At 44.4% G+C, this 19,271-nt stretch overlaps 1 protein-coding gene across 4 annotated transcripts; it reads left to right on the forward strand.

Annotated features, from left to right (window-relative positions):
• The first annotated feature begins 2,026 nt into the window (after positions 1–2,026).
• Positions 2,027–12,737, forward strand: ikbke (inhibitor of nuclear factor kappa B kinase subunit epsilon). 4 transcript variants are annotated; one of them, XM_010881996.5, is made up of 22 exons: positions 2,027–2,216; positions 2,339–2,434; positions 2,695–2,836; positions 3,660–3,797; positions 4,488–4,617; positions 6,083–6,264; positions 6,658–6,818; positions 7,035–7,145; positions 8,234–8,413; positions 8,506–8,702; positions 9,155–9,213; positions 9,344–9,435; positions 9,526–9,627; positions 9,781–9,838; positions 9,935–10,047; positions 10,177–10,253; positions 10,331–10,370; positions 10,486–10,587; positions 10,681–10,777; positions 11,467–11,567; positions 12,029–12,100; positions 12,323–12,737. In XM_010881996.5, exons 3-22 carry the CDS (start codon positions 2,735–2,737, stop codon positions 12,384–12,386), a joined length of 2,178 nt encoding a protein of 725 aa, XP_010880298.2. In that variant the 5' UTR covers positions 2,027–2,216; positions 2,339–2,434; positions 2,695–2,734; the 3' UTR covers positions 12,387–12,737. The 4 variants fall into 4 exon arrangements, with proteins under 4 accessions (XP_010880298.2, XP_010880297.2, XP_028970070.2 ...); XM_010881995.5 differs by having other exon boundaries at positions 2,358–2,434; XM_029114237.2 differs by having other exon boundaries at positions 2,368–2,434.
• Positions 12,738–19,271: the final 6,534 nt, after the last annotated feature.

The following is a 19,271-nucleotide window of genomic DNA, read 5'->3' on the forward strand; positions in this document are numbered from 1 at the left end:
TTTAGCGTATTTGTTCTAGCAGTGGCACCACTCCTCAAACTGAGCAGTTTATCCACAGTCATGATACCTGAATGTTGTAAGGTGCCTCGTTTTTTCGCATTGAGCGAAAAGACTTAGCTCTCACACTGACTCACACTCGCTCCTCTTGACTGTCAGTAAAATAATGTATTGTTAACACTCAAAATAACAGTCAGTCTGGTGTGGTTAATATATCTTAACAATGCTTAGCATCGGCTTGTAATGTTGTCGTCCTATTGTTTTATCTAGCTAACAAGCTAACTTTAAAAGTAACGTTAACTAATGTTGATTTCAGAAAAAAGCAGTGATCGTCCGTTCATTACCTTCCACGTTGTGGACATATCCCTCGATCCAGTTGCTGTATCCTTTCAGAAAAACAGCCCGGGGAATCATGCAGTCCTTACTGGCCCATTTTTTCGACATAGTCCATTGTTATTTCGGGAAGACATGAAAGATTTGATGGCCACACAGGTATCGCCATGGTGACAGACGCCCGCTGCTGCGCTCTGTCAATGAACTTCCGGTTTAGAGTGTACCCCCTAGCCTCGTTTTGGATTTCAAGGTGGAGGCGCGGTGAATAAGGCCAATGAGACTAACTTAGCAAACAGGTTACTGTACTGTTATTTAGCAAAAACAATTGCTAACTCAGCACACATAAGTAGCTATAGGACTGTAGCTAGCTACTGTATCAAACATTTTGCAGGCACTTGTGTCCACAGTGTCATCATGTTAATTTGATTTACATACAACAAACATCTAGATAGCTAACATACATATAATACGAAAATAATGATGTTCACTTTACAAAGCAAATTTTGCTAAAGGTATTACCTCAATCAAAAGGATGTGCAAGCCAGGATGTCCTGAATTAGAGCCCATACCGCGTCCCGTCGAGGCGGTTGGCATTTGTGAGAAGCTTTTCTGGGAGCCATATTTATTGATTTAATATACACTTAAATGGCATTGCTTAAAACACAACGTTACCAGCCCATCAATGTCACGCGTAAAATCAGTGCGTGCTACCGCCGCCTGGTGGCAAAACATACAAATCTCCACACGCATTTGCAAATCTCCACACACGGACAAATCGCAACACGCATTTGCAGATCTCTGCTGCAGTAGAAGTGTAGCTAAAGTCACGCGTAAAAAGACAGCGAATTGAGAGGCCCATCTGAGTTGTAACTGATGGACTTGTCTGAAGCGTTTACAGATTTGTCTGCACATTCACAGATATATGTACGCATTTGCAGATTTGTCCACACATTTACAAATCTCAATACACACTTACAAATATTTTACATACAATTCTGATTACGAACACACAGAATCTGAATACACATTTGCAGATTCCTGTACACATTCACAAAACCTGGTACGTATTTACAGATTATTTTACAAATGTACAAATATGATTACGCACACACGGATTGAGATACAGATACACAACTCTCCACATTTGTAAATAGTTTTGCTACAATAATGCCCCCATATTGCAATACATCTGGCGCGGATATTTTTTGTTATCTGGGGCCATAATTAAGAGTACAATTTCGTTCCGTTAATAAACGTTTTATTGTCCACGTTATTTCAGCAAAAATGTAATGGCTGAGGTAAAAGTTACATTCCCGCTGTTCAAATACCGTAATGGTTAAACACACTCTGTCACATAGAAAAAACCGCGGATTGAAACCAGACAGAAACAACATTAATTCCTTCTAATCGCGGGCCGGTTGAACTAGGTTTGCTTAGTTACTTTTCTGGTTTTACATATTTCATCAAATCTCCCTCAATCTATATCCATGTTTTTACAGTAAAAAGAAGCAAGACATGATGTGGTTTTCACTATTTTGGATGTGATTAAATCGTTGTTTGTCGTGTATGGAAGCCATAAATCAGACCTGGAAACAAAAGAGCGTACCCTTAAAATGGAAAATGTCAGCACACCATGCGCATGGATGTAATGGACAATATCAGTCACTAGATATCGCCAAAACCTTTGAAGCGTGCTTTCTGAAAACTCGGAAGTTGGATCACTGAACCGAAAGCTAAATAAAATGCAGACTGTGGTTTGTCTTGTTCGCCGAAATACAAAAACATTCAGTGACGGAGAATTCATGCGATTGCAGTCATTTTTCTCAAGAAACGCCAGAAAAAGGGAAGAGCTGGAATTCTCTTCACCTCAGAACAAATCAAGACAGGTAGGCTACATTTTATTCAGGAAACTGAGCATATACCGTCAGTTGTTGTTTTATGACATGTTTGGGAAAGTTTGTCCGTGAGTTTTCAAGCTGGCCCATGTCTGAATAAGATTATTTTGTAGACTATTATATTTATTCTAGTGTCTGACAGAGGCCAGAAAGGCGTTCGACTAGTGCCCACCACAAGATCTAGCGGCTCGTTTGAAGACGTTATCCCGGTGCGCTCCGTTACAACAACATTTGTATGAACATTTGTCAAGTAAACCGTTTGGTAATGGGCAGTTAAACGTATATGCATCTTCCATGTACAGCAGTCCAAACCGTTTGCCTGAGTCGTTTCTAAATGGTCACTTATTGTTTATCATTCTAACAAATGGAAAGTCCAAATTTACGCGTATTTAAAAAAAAAATGTTGCTCTTCATTCCTCCAACATCCGGTGAGGTTTCATTCTGAATAGGTGTGTTTCTGTTGTAATAGACTAATTCCCTGCCAGACAACCAGGCACTATCGAGCTAAGATGACGGAGAAGGTGACTGCAAGCACAGCCAACTACCTGTGGTCTCTGGGAGATTTGCTTGGTCAGGGGGCTACAGCCAGCGTTTTCAAGGCTCGCAACAAGGTAAGACTTCAGACATCTACATAAATAAAAGGTTGTTGAAGTAGTGAAAAGCAGAGGCAAACAATGACTCTTTATGGACAATGATTTAAAATCACACAGATTAAGCAGAGCAACTTCACACCCTGCAACTGCTGCAGCTCAAAACTCAAACTGAGGAGATACACTAACAACCCCTGGCCTCTGATATATCCAACCTCAGACATTGCAACAACGCTGGGAGAATGTTGGCTTGATGGTCTCTTGAGTGGCACCAGGGACTAAGTCAGTACAGTTGTGTCATTGCAGCCAGGTGTTCAAATCCTGTTTGAAGATGTTTTAGTTGTGGTTGTTGGCCGGGGGAATGAGCTTTCCTCTAATGTATGTGTCAGAGATGACTTCATTGTTGATCGAGCCATGGAATGACATTTCAGAACTACTTGTTGTAATGAATCAGAGTATGCGTGTGAAGATCATTAACTCTCCTGATTCTGCTATGTAGTTGTTACAAAATGGACACCACTCGCTCGCATATCCGGTCCCACACACAGCACATTACATCAAAGGAAAATCAGACTAGGTCAGAGACTTCAAAGAGGGAGTGAGACATCAGCTGCGTGTGTACTTTGAGCCTACTGCTAATGTCTACTTGAATGTCTGTAATGAAATTCGCTGATCAACAAACCTACACGATGGGAATACACTGGTAATGTAGCATGTCTAACACAGAGGCCAATGACACCTTGTCTGACCCTTATAACAATGTTGTGACGTACTGTAATATTTGAACTGACACCGGACTCTTTATCATTGACTTTGAGAACTGTGCGTGTTTCTGCATATATAGAAGACAGGGGAGCAGGTGGCGGTGAAGGTTTTTAATCGTTTGAGCTACAGTCGCCCGTATGAAGTTCAAATGAGGGAGTTTGATATGCTCAGGAGACTCAACCACAACAACATCGTCAAGCTCTTCACTGTGGAGGAGGTGAGGAGGGGAGTTAAGGAGGGAAGGGAGAGGAAAAGAGAGGTAGCAACTTACCATTTCTCTTTTATCTGTAATAAACCTGTATTAGACAGCCGTTTGATCTCTGTCCAGTTTGTGTCTAGATGTCTGTCTGTCTCTGTTCACCCCTTTCTGTCTGTCTGTCTCTGTTCATGTCTGTCTCTGTTCATGTCTGTCTCTGTTCATGTCTGTCTCTGTTCATCTCTTTCTGTCTGTCTGTCTCTGTCTGTCTCTGTTCACCCCTTTCTGTCTATCTGTCTGTCTCTGTTCATCCCTTTCTGTCTGTCTGTCTCTGTCTGTCTGTCTCTGTTCATCTCTTTCTATCTGTCTGTCTGTCTGTTGCTGTCTTTCTCTGTTCATCTCTTTCTGTCTGTCTGTCTCTGTTCATCTCTTTCTGTCTGTCTGTCTGTCTGTCTGTCTGTCTGTCTGTCTCTGTTCATCTCTTTCTGTCTGTCTGTCTCTGTCTGTCTGTCTCTGTTCATCTCTTTCTGTCTGTCTGTCTGTCTGTCTGTCTCTGTTCATCTCTTTCTGTCTGTCTCTGTCTGTCTGTCTCTGTCTGTCTCTGTTCATCTCTGTCTGTCTGTCTGTCTCTGTCTGTCTCTGTTCATCTCTGTCTGTCTGTCTCTGTATGTCTGTTCATCTTTTTCTGTCTCTCTCTCTCTCTCTGCCTAGCTGAGCAGTAAACAGAAGGTGTTGGTGATGGAGTACTGTTCAGGAGGCAGTCTGCTCAGTCTTCTGGAGGAGCCAGAGAATGCCTTCGGTCTGCAAGAGACAGAGTTCCTAATTGTACTACAGTGCGTGGGTGAGTGTGTGTGGACAGTTAGACCACAAATAAACCGAGACATGAATATGGCTTAGCTCCAGAATGTTTTTTGCTGTTCACCTGTTTCCCTTTCCTCATGGCAACAGGTCACAAATATGGCTACTGTATGGTATTTTGGCTAACAAATATGGTTGTTTCCCAATGTTTGATTTTATTTCAATTTCTTTGTGTCTGTATAATCTGAAGAAAATGTATCTGTAATACATTTAGGAGATCAGGATGTGCAACTCTGTTTCCACCTAATTTTGTGGGCTGTGTGCAGAGACCTAGTGTGTGTGTGTGTGTGTGACCTGCTCACTGAATCTGTATATAGGCAGGGTTTTTCTTAATTTGGGGTGCTTTAAGGTGTTCAGTTCTTGTTTCGGGCAAGGTAGCATTTTTTTTTTCTTTGTTCCTTCCAGTGTGTCCTGTAAGTGTTGATAATCATTTCCATAGCATTTGAATTTACACCGACATGCTCGAGACGTACCACGCAGGAAGGTGGCATCTCAAGCTATTGTTATCTGAAAGTAAAAACATTATAAAAAATTATCTAGAATCTTGAGTCTTCTTTGATATGAAAAAAATGCATTTTACTATAAACAAGCTCTTTTATGGAAGGTTTGAAAGTAGCTTTTTTTATGTGGGTGTGAAATCTGTTTTCGGAATTTTGAGGATTAGTGGGTATAGTCCCAACTCAGCTCTTCATGCCTTATTTGGGGTTTTGCGTTGGACTCTGACAATACTTTTGCAAAATTCTACATGTAGAGTCTCAATTGGTTGTTCATCTCATCTAATGAAGTCTTGGTTGGTAAGTGGACCGCAGACCTCACAGTGGACCGCAGACCTCACAGTGGACCGCAGACCTCACAGTGGACCGCAGACCTCACAGTGGACCGCAGACCTCACAGTGGACCGCAGACCTCACAGTGGACCGCAGACCTCACAATGGATCGCAGACCTCACAGTGGACCGCAGACCTCACAGTGGACCGCAGACCTCACAGTGGACCGCAGACCTCACAGTGGATCGCAGACCTCACAGTGAACCGCAGACCTAACAGTGGACCGCAGAGCTCACAATTGACCGCAGACCTCCAATGGACCGCAGACCTCCACAGTGGACCGCAGACCTCCACAGTGGACCGCAGACCTCCACAGTGGACCGCAGACCTCCACAGTGGACCGCAGACCTCCACAGTGGACCGCAGACCTCCACAGTGGACCGCAGACCTCACAGTGGACCGCAGACCTCACAGTGGACCGCAGACCTCACAGTGGACCGCAGACCTCACAGTGGACCGCAGACCTCACAGTAGACCGCAGACCTCCCAGTAGACCGCAGACCTCACAGCCATAAAGGGCAATGGGTTCTATGACTGATTGAAGGATTTTAAGCCAGATTGTACTTGTGATGTCATATTTACATCATCCCAATTTAATTTTCAATGTTCTATTTCTCCTAGTTCACGGGATTAACCATCTGCGTGAGAATGGGGTAGTCCACCGGGACATCAAACCAGGGAACATCATGCGCCAGCTGGGAGACGACGGGAGGTCTGTCTATAAGCTAACAGACTTCGGTGCGGCCAGAGAGCTAGAGGATGACGAGAAGTTTGTCTCAATCTATGGAACAGAGGAATACCTGGTGAGAAAGGGGGATATGGTGTAGATGAGGAGAGATGGAGGAGAGAGAGGACGATGAGGGGAAAAAAGATAGAGGATGAAAGAGTGTACAAGGCAATAACTGTAATTCACTCTGGGCAGGTGTCTGCTAAATGGCTAAAATGTAAATGGTGTGTTTTTAAGTGTGTGTGAATGTTCCTGTTTTACCACCATTTACATGTGACGTGAGAACATTTGATCGGTCCCTACTTCAATAAGAAGCTATTCCTGACTTGGGGTTAAGTTTAGGGTTGGAGTTAAGTTTAGGCATTAAACTTAGGTTAGGTTTAGAGTTAGGTAAAATATATATATTTTAAACGTGTTAGGTCCTCAATTTGACAGTAAAACGTGTGTCTGTGTGTGCGTGTGTGTGTAGCACCCGGACATGTACGAGAGGGCAGTGCTGCATAAGCCCCAGCAGAAGACATATGGTGTGAGTGTGGACCTGTGGAGTATCGGAGTGACCTTTTACCATGCTGTTGCCGGTACCTTACCTTTCATCCCCTTCGGAGGACCCCGCAGAAACAAACCAACCATGTACGCCTGCCTTCATGGGCTCCATGTTGCTCCAACAGTCCTCAGTGTAATTGCTAAGGGGGTTTTGTAATTGCTATGGGACAATAGCAATTACATAGTAATGAACCGATAGTTGCTCTTGTTTATTTGGGATTCATCCAAATAAATACAACGTGAGCTGAAAACAGGTCTGTCAGATAAATAGCTGGTGTCTCCTTTCCTGGTCTATGACGACAGGTTTAAAATCACCACAGAGAAACCTGCAGGAGCCATTGCTGGAGTCCAGAAGGTCGACCACGGGCCTATTGAGTGGAGCTACACACTGCCACAAAGCTGTCAGCTCTCCAAGTTAGTAGACCTGTCTGTCTGTCAGCTCTTCAAGTCAGTAGACCTGTCTGTCTGTCAGCTCTCCAATTCAGTAGACCTGTCTGTCTCTGTGTTTGTCTATCTATGTCTATCAGATATCAAAGTTGGTAGACCTGTCTGTCAGCTCTCCAAGTAAGTAGACCTGTCTGTCTGTCAGCTTTCCAAGTATGTAGACCTGTCTGTCTGTCAGCTCTCCAATTCAGTAGACCTGTCTGTCTCTGTGTTTGTCTGTCTATGTCTATCAGATATCAAAGTTGGTAGACCCGTCTGTCTGTCAGCTCTCCAAGTAAGTAGACCTGTCTGTCTGTCACCTTTCCAAATCTGTAGACCTGTCTGTCTGTCAGCTCTCCAATTCAGTAGACCTGTCTGTCTCTGTGTTTGTCTGTCTATGTCTATCAGATATCAAAGTTGGTAGACCTGTCTGTCTGTCAGCTCTCCAAGTAAGTAGACCTGTCTGTCTGTCAGCTTTCCAAGTATGTAGACCTGTCTGTCTGTCAGCACTCCAATTCAGTAGACCTGTCTGTCTCTGTGTTTGTCTGTCTATGTCTATCAGATATCAAAGTTGGTAGACCTGTCTGTCCGTCAGCTCTCCGAGTAAGTAGACCTGTCTGTCTGTCAGCTCTCCAAGTATGTAGACCTGTCTGTCTGTGCAAGTATGTAGACCTGTCTGTCTGTCAGCTCTCCAATTCAGTAGACCTGTCTGTCTCTGTGTTTGTCTGTCTATGTCTATCAGATATCAAAGTTGGTAGACCTGTCTGTCTGTCAGCTCTCCAAGTAAGTAGACCTGTCTGTCTGTCAGCTTTCCAAGTATGTAGACCTGTCTGTCTGTCAGCACTCCAATTCAGTAGACCTGTCTGTCTCTGTGTTTGTCTGTCTATGTCTATCAGATATCAAAGTTGGTAGACCTGTCTGTCCGTCAGCTCTCCGAGTAAGTAGACCTGTCTGTCTGTCAGCTCTCCAAGTATGTAGACCTGTCTGTCTGTGCAAGTATGTAGACCTGTCTGTCTGTCAGCTCTCCAAGTCAGTCTGCGTGTCGCTTTATTTCTCATGCTTCTAATCTGTGTGTGTAGGAGTCTGAAGGATCTATTGGTGCCAGTGTTAGCGGGTGTACTGGAGGCTGACCAGGAGAGGTGCTGGGGATTTGACCACTTCTTCTCTGCCACCACAGACATACTGCAGAGAGTGTCTGTCCATCTCTTCTCCCTGCAACAAGCCTCCGCTCACCGCCTGTATATACACCACTACAGCACGTGAGCCCCCCACACTAACAAACACAAATTTGCCAAACTCAGACTTTCCAGTCTCCACTGACATCTTTTTACGTCTTACCATTTCTCCCCAGGGCGGCCATCTTTTGTGAAGAAGTTGCGTCCCAGACAGGGGTAGGGCTGGAGCAGCAGCACTTCCTTTTCCTGGGTCATGACCTTTCCTTGGAGGGCTCTATGAAGGTCGTTAGCTTCCCCCCAACCTCGCCCTCCCAACCCCTTATACTTGTCAGCCGCGGCTCGGAGACACATGCTGCACTCCACTACAAAGAACGTAAGACACACACACACGCGCACACACACTGTCTGGTAGTACATTATAAAAGAGGACCTTTCTTGGGTAACAATCGATTTACACTGAAAATTATTTTTTCACAAACTCTAAACTTTACCCCATAAATAACTATCCTTATCCAAAAATTTAACCCTTATTTATTGTCGTTTGGTAACTATTTATTTCTGGTCTTTTATTTTAATTTATTTTAAAAAATCCGTAAACTGGAAAATAGTCTTCTGACTTGTGCCTGTGTTAGTTTCAACATCTGTTTGAATATTGAGTTTATTGTCTTCACCTAACAATAAAACCAAAATAAGTGTCTTTCTTACAGAGGGCCATATTTCCTTTGGTCTATTATACTTCTGAGTAATTCTGGTCCCATCAGTAATGACTACGTGAACGCTCAACCCCAGGTACTGTGTACATAACGTGTGCTTCCTCCTGTGTAGCGGAGACGCCCATTATCCCATCCCGGTTTGATGTAGTGGCTGACTACTCTTTCTCCAAGGTAGGAGAGTCTCACGCCGAGATGACAGACTGGACCAGACAGGTAAAACTATCAGCTGAATGATGACTCTCTAAATCAAACCCTCTCCTCCCACTCCCCTCCCCCTCTCCTCCCCCTTCTCCTCCTCCAGGTAATAGTAGGAGTGGTCCATCAGTACCTGAGGATAGTGTGTTCATTACACACACACAGAGAGGTGCTACTCTGCGGATACTACAGCTACATGTGAGACACACACATTTAGAAGAAAGCAGCAACATCCCATTGATCAGTCATGCCTGACGCTGAACCCCTCTGCCCCCCCACCCCCACCAGGGAAAAGATGAGTCAGGAGTGCGTTGACGCCCTGTTCAGTGTCAGCCTGGTCAACATCAGACTGCAGTCCTGCCTCGCTTCAGAACACAGACTGCGCACTCTGTGAGTGACAGCACCACACGCACACACACATGCGCGCACACACACACACACCTACAGGACAATTCTACTCAACGAAATGTTGTGGCCAGTAAACACACAGTTCATTTGTAAAATCGTCTCTTCCCGCGCTCCTGCCCACTGCCCCTCTTTCAGAGGCCCATTACCCATGGACGGACCTGACTCCCGGGACAACAGCAAGAAGCTACGCCTGGTGAGAGACGGGTCGGCAAAACCCACCGTGGCTTTCTCTCCGGGGTCACGGGTGGCGTTGGGCTAACTTTGTCCGTCCCTGTTTCTCTCTGCGTAGATCAGGGAGAACCTTCCGGTGTACGCCGGGGGGATCCGGGACTTCCAGACCCAACTGGAACACTTCCGTGTGGAACTGGCCAAGCACTCAGAGAGTCTAGCTGAAGACAGAAGGTTGTGCTTCCTGAGCAATGTTTACAGCTTTCAGATCCTTATTCACCTCGAGGATCCACGTTTACAAGGGGTTGCCGTTTGTGGACTGCTTGGGTTAAAATGGTGTCTCATGAACTTTGACCCCTACAGCATCCAGAAGATGGAGGTCCTCCTGGATAAGATTAAGGCCATCCACCAGCAGTACCGCAAAGATCGACTGACCGGAAGTATGTGTGTGTGTGTTTGTAAGGTGGTCCACCTGTATTGTGTACTAAACACATTAATCCCTTTTTGATTTTCCCAGAGCTGCTCTACAATGATGAGCAAATACACAAATTTGAGAAGTGAGTATTTCAGCACTGTTTGTACAAAGAATACGTTGTGTGTATGTGTGTGTGTGTGTGTGTGTGTGTGCACGTGCGGTTTGTGTGTGTGTGATATGTGTAACCTCTCTTCTAGGATAAACCTGTCGTCCCATATTAAGCGTGTGAAGGGGCTTCTTAGAGAGGACTGTCTACAGAGGTACAGAGACCTACTAGTATCAGCATCGACCTGGAGCAGGTACACACACATACACACACACACACAACTACCCAATAACAACTCTGCTCTTTGGCACCTAAAGTGGTGTTATTGTTCATTGTGTGTTTTCAGTGCTCTTCATGAGATGCAGTGCAGGCTGTCAGACTTCAGCCATTTCTCCCGAGGGCTGATGGGAGACCTGGAGATGTGTGTGGAGCAGCAGAACAAGGTTTCAACCCTTATTAATAACAATAGTTGATTTATTTATTTTAAATGTAAAAGATATTTAGAAGTAAAAAAAAAAATTGAACAGACTCTTAACAAATAATAATAGTTAATTGAATCAAGAAATATATTGAGGTAAAAAGAGATGTGTTTATCTTAAATCTCTTACATGGCCTCTTGATATCTAGCAACAACTGTGCATCAATACCTGGCTGATGTGGTCATATCGTTCTGGTTAAGCAGTGCATTAAACATGGCCTTCATTAGCCAATAAGAGGGTTGTTAGACTTTGATGGCGCATCAGGCAATGCCATAATCGGTTTAATCTCCCACATACAACCATTTGCACGCGCACCGCTACATTTACTGTCACTGTGATACAGTGGAGCGTACAGTGCAGCTGACCAGAACAAGGAAGTTAGTGCTTTATTAGTAAAATTACATCACCACAAATACTGGCTAGCGAGCACCCTGAACATTGTATTTAGTTGCGTAGGTTTGCTTTTTATGTCATATGTAATATGGCTGGTTTGTGTGTGTTGACGTGATCTAATTGCCACTCCATTGGGAAACAAACCTGACAGTGAAGATGACACACTTCACTCTGTAAGGTCACTTTGAATGGTCTTTCTCCCGGGCCACATCAAAGGGATGTCCCAGACCACTGACCTGACCTGTATTTTCTCTTCTAAGGCTCTGGACAGAGTCCTGCTCAGAATCCCAACTGGACTGGCAGGACTGGGGGGTCTGGAGGCCACGGAGCCACCCAAGGAGAAGGAGCACATGGTCCTCAGGTGTGTGTGTTGTGCCTGTGTGTTTGCGTCTACCTGGGTGAATGTCAGTTTGCATGCATACAGTTTGTGTGTGGGTAAGTTTCTGACTTAACTATAACAAGGACAAACATTTTCCCACACTACGGTCAAGACAGAAATAGTTGACTAAATGGGAAATTTTTCCTGTCCCCATTTAAAAAAAGCCTGTATTGTTACTTAGGTGTTAAGTGTAGGGCAGATGTTACTGTTGGAGTTAGGGTTAGGCATTAGCGGTTAGGTTTAGGGTTAGGCATTAGGGCAATCTCACATTTAGGCATATGTGTTATGTTATTTAGGTCATGGTCAGGATTAGGGTAAGGTTCAGGGTTAGGATTAGTAGAAGTAGGATTTTATTTAAGGGCAATCAACTTAGGTGTCCCCATTTAAATTGCTGTGTGTGTGTGTGTGTGTGTGTGTGTGTGTGTGTGTCTGTGTGTGTCCAGGCTGCACACTCTGAAGGAGGAGATGGAGATAGTAGTGAGAGAGTTGCAATGCAACAACAACATCATTGAGAGGTCAGTGGCTTTGACCCCATCCTCCTGACCTTAACCCTAAACATAACCTTAACCACTATCCTCCTTACCTTGACCCTTCAACCATAACCTAGACCCCTATCCTAACTTTTAGCGCTTAACTTTTACAATGCTATCCGTGAATTTCCAACACAATAGTCGGCTCCTCAAATTTCTTCTGAAAGACAACCCTTACCATCGCTGTCTTGTTTTTTATCCCCGCAGTTTGTCTGGCGATAACTCTGCAATCACGCTGGAGGCTGATCTACCCAGACCCACTGGCCTGTGACCAGACAGCCACACACTGATTCACAGAGAAGGGGAGGAGCCAGGAATGAAAGAAACGGGTCATTAGCGTTAACCTTAGCGTTAGCTGTAGTATCAACACCACACCGCCATTGTAAGATGCTATGGCTACACAGTTGGATAACCTCGTCTAATCTCCATGGTCAAAAGGCTAACTGATGAAATGCTAGTTGCAAACGAATGTAGTAAAGATCAGCAACGGCCGGGATTCTGCTGGTGGGATGTTTGTAATTCAGTGCTCCTGTTTGAATGGGATGAGAAGCCCACTCCGGGCCAATTCTTACATGTTGTTAGTACAGTTTGTGTTCCGTGAATAAAGTAATCTATGAACCTGTGGAGTCGTCGTTTGATTTAAACAGTGGTAGGTGCTGAGTTTTCACCCTGCAAAGTCCCCAGGACGTAGAATGACGCCATCTGCCTTCAGACTTGAATCGTAATACATTGCTCTCTTTCAGGCCAGCAGCGCTCACAATTTACACCATACACCGTGACAGAATGCTTTGTTTTCTTCCGGTGTGTGTGGGGGGGGGGGGGGGGTTTCTGCCACAGAATGTTTCATTTCAGCAAGAGGGAGAATGCAGGGAAAGTCCTAAATAACCCACTCTACCCTGATATCAGAACAGGTCAATAATATCATGAAACACACATTTAAATGCAGCAACTTCCTGTCACTGTGTTTTAACTACATTTTCCACAATCTCCCCCGAGATTCACTCTGAACAAGAGTAGTTGAACATGACAGAAGTAAGAATAAAGAGAGAGGTTTTAAAGAGCAAGCAAGAAACAGCTTGTCAGAATGTGAAGTAAATAAACTGTCAGAATGTGAAAGTGAAAGGTGTGTGTTGGTTTGTGTGTAAAGTAAGTGTTCTCCGCTGGGGGAATTCCTCTCCTGAGGGGGGACAAGGTCCCAGTCAAGTGGTTCCTCATAACAGATGATGTATTGTCATGGAAATGTTGTTTTCTTCATGGTAGCCTGGGAGAAAAACTGTGTTGTGTCTGTACATGTTCATTAGCTACAGTTCACTCAACATCTATTGTGGTGCTACACTATGGCACTGTCATTGCTGGCTTTATGCTGTTTTCTGACTAGTCCCGCATTGTTTGTTACTAGAACCAACCTCCCAAAGGTTGTGAAAACACATGCTGTGTCAACCACAGATGCTGCCCGGGAAGGGAAACCCCATGTTTTTTTCTGCTTCAGTTGTAGGCTAATGTCAACAGAACAAGGGCTCAATTCACTAACCAGGGATTCCATTATTGCAAAGTATCAAACCGGGTTTATCCAGGGTCGCACCTCTTCTGATAATTTAAGTAAAGCCTTGGTTATCACCAATGGGTGAATGTCTAGTCCTTTATCATGTGCCCACAATTACCAAGAATCATCACTTTAATAAAGGGTAATTTCTCTCAATGACAGAGCTAGTCTAACTAAAACATTCAGTTCAAAAACATAGTTTTAGGTTTATTCAGCAAACAGATTAACATGATCTGAGTATGGCAAAATAACTTCTGAGGGATATGAATATTAAGATGAGATTATATTAAAACTGTATTAATGCCTTCCTGATTCATTCCCAGGTAACATAAATAATATTTGTGCAAAATAGAAAGCAGATTTGGGGGAAAGTATTATTAAAGAGGGATGGGAGTATCTGGGTTATCACTCATCAATGTGTTTATACATTAGTATGTTACAGCCATTACCCAATGGTATGTTACAAAGGTTACACAATAGTATGTAACAACCATTACAGTTTGAAATGTTACAACAGTTACACTATGGAATGTTACACATGGAACATTACAAGAATTACACGTTGGAGTGATATGTTACAGCCATCACACATCGATATGTTGTGTGCATGTTGTAAGGGCATTAGTATGAACAACTTATTTTCCCATTCATCATTAGTAAAACTGTTTCAATGTATGACCCTTAAACACTGCTTCACACCAGCAGGACAGCATTAAATGCAGGAAAACGTGTTACAGTTATGCTGGGCCCATAAGAAATGAAAGGGGACTTTTTGCCTAAGCTCTGGGCTTGCACTTCAGAAACCCCTTTTTATGTTGGAATGCTCTTACCAAGGTCCTCTTAGGTCATCTGCGCAATACAAACGAGGGTGGCTTCAATCGAAGTTCTGTAATTTTTATAGCCACAAACAAATGTACTGCTCTGACATGGAAGTTCCCCGATCGCATGGTGTTGTGTCATGTATGGAGCTTCGTGGAAAAGGATTATGAAAAATGAAATGAAAGGTCTATTAACCTTTCAGGTACCAATGATCGCTTGTATCCTAGCTCTAGCACAGTTGAAATATTTCCTCTAGCATGAACTGATGTACAGCTGTATGCCATAAATTATTATTCTATTTATTATTGGGAAAATTTTGCTAAATAGGCCTATATCAAGACTAGTGTTAGTACAGGTTTTGACTGTTGCATATTGAGTCCTGGGGCACTAAAATCTAGTAGGAGGAAATGTGTGTGTGTTTTTATAGCTCATCCTTGCAATGACATTGAGATCAAATGTTGCGATTCAACTGCTTGACAGTCTAAACCGGGTGTAGACAACCATATCCCCTGGATTTTAACAGGTATCACAGAATGTTGTTTCAATATATGCACCACGCTGAGTGATGTACTCAGTTAATTTATCAGATCAGTAATTGCCTAAATTCAAGATACCTGGTCTTTCAGGTCATAGTAGCCTAGTTGTTGTTCGTTAGTTGTAATAGTTATTGTCTTGGTTTAATCCCTGATTAGCACACAGCCATGTCAAATCACAGTCTAATCCCTGGATTAGGCGCGTGGCCGCTTTAAAAATGCTCGCGCCTCTAGATGGCATTTAAACGCTTTCAGATTCGTCGTAGCCTATGCGTCAGCCACACATGCCTGGCTCGCGCTTCTATCTAGTTTATATTTCCCATACAAACGCACCAACACTTACGCACTCGCTCACATAGATACACACACTAGCTGGGCAATGGCTTCAGTGAGTGTGGTAGGACCAAGGCAGCTTCGCTCAGCTCCTGACCAGCATCTTTTCCATTCGAAACCGACGGTTACCGGGAGGACGAAAATATCTGTGCCGATAGAATCCCCCCTAAAGAAGATGATGTTCAGGAAAAGCTCGCTGCAGGAATGCGGTTCGGTTTCAGCGGGATCAGCAGTCACAGCATTCTCGCTAAACCTCTCCCTGACCCCGGGACACCAAGTAGCCCCAGTCGGTATTGAAGTGGGGAATCCGGGGGTGAAATGTGGTACTCACCCGGGGCTGGTGCCACGTAGCTCGGACAAAGAGAGCGACGCCAGCAGCCTTGACTGTGGGCACACCAAGAACACGACAGCACCGATAGAGAATGACATTGGTCAAAGCGGACAGAGCAGTAGCGGGAACGACTTTGTGGGTGATGAAGGGAGTTCATTGACGGTTACAAATGTTCTGTTAAGCACATCCGCAAACGGAGATATGGCATATGCCAAGTATGACAGATTAGGCGCAATCACAAACGGACACACGGGTGCACACTCACATCGGAACCGATCGGTCAGGAGGCGCAAATCCCTCAGCCCCCCTGGGGGGAAGACACAGCGGGAGACAAACGAGGATTCCGGGGGACCACCGCTGCAACGGTTGACACAGGGAAGGACGGGTGTCGTTAAACTCGCGCGAACAGAGCCCCACCGGAGGGAAGCATGGTCAATATTTGTCCCTCTTCAGGAGGACCCGCGCGTGCTGCCAGAAACAGGAGATGGGCACCTGTTCGGGACCAGAACCGTGACGCAGGACTGGTGCGACGTTTGTAACCAGCGGATCGTTGCGCAGCCGACGCTCAAATGTAAAAGTAAGTATGCTATTATAGTAAAAGACAAGTTTCCATTTCTGCCTGATTGGAGATTATATATTTGTTGCTTAGTACAATATTATGGGTTTTTCATTAGGTTCCCTTTCACTTCATGTGATATTGATATAGAACGATATAATCATGGTTTGGAGATAAGCTTGGGATAATATTTACCTCTAACCGAGGTAGATGCTTGTTTTAGTTTTTGCCAACTTAATGTAAAGTGCACTCAAGCCAGGGCTAGAATAGCTGTACTCTTCAGAGAGAGAAAGAGAACGTGTGTGCTTCCGTGTGTCTGTGTGTGCGTGAGATAGAAAGTGACTGAGTCTGCCAAGCATTCAGAGCTGCAGTCATCAGCCTCTTATTGAAAAGTGATAATCTTGTCCTCCCAGTCTCACGTCTGTCCTCCTCCAGGATGCGCCTACTGTCTCATTTGGATTTACAAGCACTGCTTCAATCCTTAGCCTATTACAGGGAGACAAAATTAAGTCAGATTACAGTGGCATGTATGAGTGTGGATATATGATCCTGCTGCCAAAAAGGCCTGTGTCAGTAGTATTACCATCGCTGGCATTCTGTCATGTGGAGGTTAGGGCATGTTTGGCCCTGTGTCACAATCTGTCTCTGTTTTAACTGGCTGGATAGACAGACAAGTTAAAGGTGTCCTTTGGCCCACTTCCTGTCCCACTGTATGTACTCACTCTTTTTCAAAAACACACCCACCACATTTTACACTTAATTCATTTAGCAGATGCTCTCATCTACAGCAACTTACAGTATGTAGAGCATTCATTGTAATACCCACCCCTGCTGGGAATTGAACCCACAATCCTAGCATTGCAAGCATTATGCGCTACCAACTGAGCTACACACAGCACAATTCTTCTCCTTGCACCAACAGTTAATCAGAGTCTAACCACTAGCTCCCATGGCTTCCTTCCCTCTGCCAGTCCTATGCAAGTGTTATGAAGACTCAGTGTAGGTCCTATGTAGACTAAGATTACATAATGATGTTTTCCTACCAGATGCACAGAGAGAGATGGCCATAGATTAAAATGATATAACACACACTTGCACTGCTCCAGGATGCAGAGGGTTGGATCCCGCCAGCTTGTTTGACCTGGCACTGTCTTTGGTGTGTGTATGTGTGTGTTCAAGTGGAGCTGGCGGCATGTCAGCAGTACTGTCATGGGGAGACAGTAACTGCAGAAGACTGGTGGAGCAATGAGCGAGGGATGCAAGAGAGGGGAAAAACAGAGAGAGACAAGTGGATGAGAGAAAGGAATGAAGGGAACCGAGGGGGAAAAAAGGTAGAGAAAGAATGGAGAAGTGTTGGAACCAGACAGAAAGGAGGGAGAGCAATAGAGGGTATGTTAGAGGGTTGAGGATAAGAAGGAAAGGATGGATGAAGCAAATGAGGGAGTGGAAGTTAGGTAGAGAGAGAGAAGGATGGAGAGAGACCCTGGTTCTGCAGTGCTGTCGGATTTAGTGTGCTATCAGCATGAACCCACTAGAGCATGACCAGCGATTGACACAATAGCCAACACTGTGCCTGTGTGTGTGTGAATGAGTCATCTGGGAAGTTGTAAGCAAAAGCTTTATTCTCCATCCACATAGTGCAACCAACCAATCAAACTGTAGTAGAATTTTTATGACAACAGGTAGGCTATAATCTTATTGAGGATTGTTTGGTCTAGACACACTGATCCTTTATGTGTTAATCTTGTCAGTATGTGTGTGTGCGTGCGTCTGCATGCGTATGTGTGACACACGCAGACACGTGTCTGTATGTGTGTATGAATGTGGGTGTAAGTGGGTGCGGAGATTTCCCACACTCCCCCCACCACCAGCTTAGCCCGATGATCTTGACCATGTCGCATGGCAGCCATTTTGTGCCTGAGTGAAGGCCATCACCATAGTGTCTTTCTTTACCATGGTATCCAGGGTCTGGACAACACGAGGGAGGCAGTCTCTGGGCTTGGCTGGTGCTCAAGGGTTCATTCAAATGCAACAAGAAGGAATCTGGCATTTGGGGTTTTGGGGTATATCTGTAGTGGTACTGAACCTGGCCCCTGAAGCTCAAAGAAAACCATAGTTGTTGGTTCTTTAGATCGGTGCAGTACACACACACACACACACACACACCGACCCCCCCCCCCCCCCCCCCCAACACACACACACACACACACACACCCAACTAATGACAGGGAACTGAGGCTGAGGTTATATGTCAGAGCCATAAACAACCACCCTTTCTTTCTCTCTCTTTCTCTCTTTACCCCTCTTTCATCTCTCTTTTTCTCTCTCTCACTCTTTTGTTAATTTCAGCCCTTCTATCTTTGTTGGTTTTGTTGAACAGCCTATAGAAATAACTCTTTGATTTAGCCCCCTTGGGAGAACAGTTTCTGGGAATTAAATGGCCCGCAGCACAACCCTATTTTTTTTAGCTCCGTGTGCATTTCTCATCTTTACCATGACTCTCTGAGGCTTCACCTCAAACAGTCATGTCACCATGAGTTTTGGTGTCTTCCACTTGACTGAGGTAGAGAGTAATGACTGATGAGACATACACTGGTCAGGTCAATCTTGGACGGTCAGTCTTAAGAACTGTGACAGACAGACAGTGAATATCTTCCATATGTCTGTCTGAAACTAATCTGGCTAGTTTAGGATCAATCGTCCCCTCCTCCCCTCCATCTGCACCCCTCTATTCTCCTCCCCCTTCTCTCTCGCGCTACATTATTTTTCCTCTTCTTCCTTCTTTTCCTCTTGTCCTGGATTTTCTCTCTTTCTAGCCCCTTATCTTTCTCTTCTCTGTTTAATTTTGTCTTGTTTTGATGTCTACAGTGTGTTGGTAATCTCAGATGCAGTAGGATTAAGACTAGGATTAAGACCAAAAAAATTGTCTTATATAAAGATTTATTGATTTTATGTACAGACAGGAGATACAGACACATATACAGACATGAAATACAGACACATGTTCAGACATGAGATACAGAAACAATGAAAGATATGTG

Source organism: Esox lucius, chromosome 17 (assembly GCF_011004845.1).
Source record: "Esox lucius isolate fEsoLuc1 chromosome 17, fEsoLuc1.pri, whole genome shotgun sequence".
NCBI classification, from domain to species: Eukaryota; Metazoa; Chordata; class Actinopteri; order Esociformes; family Esocidae; genus Esox; species Esox lucius.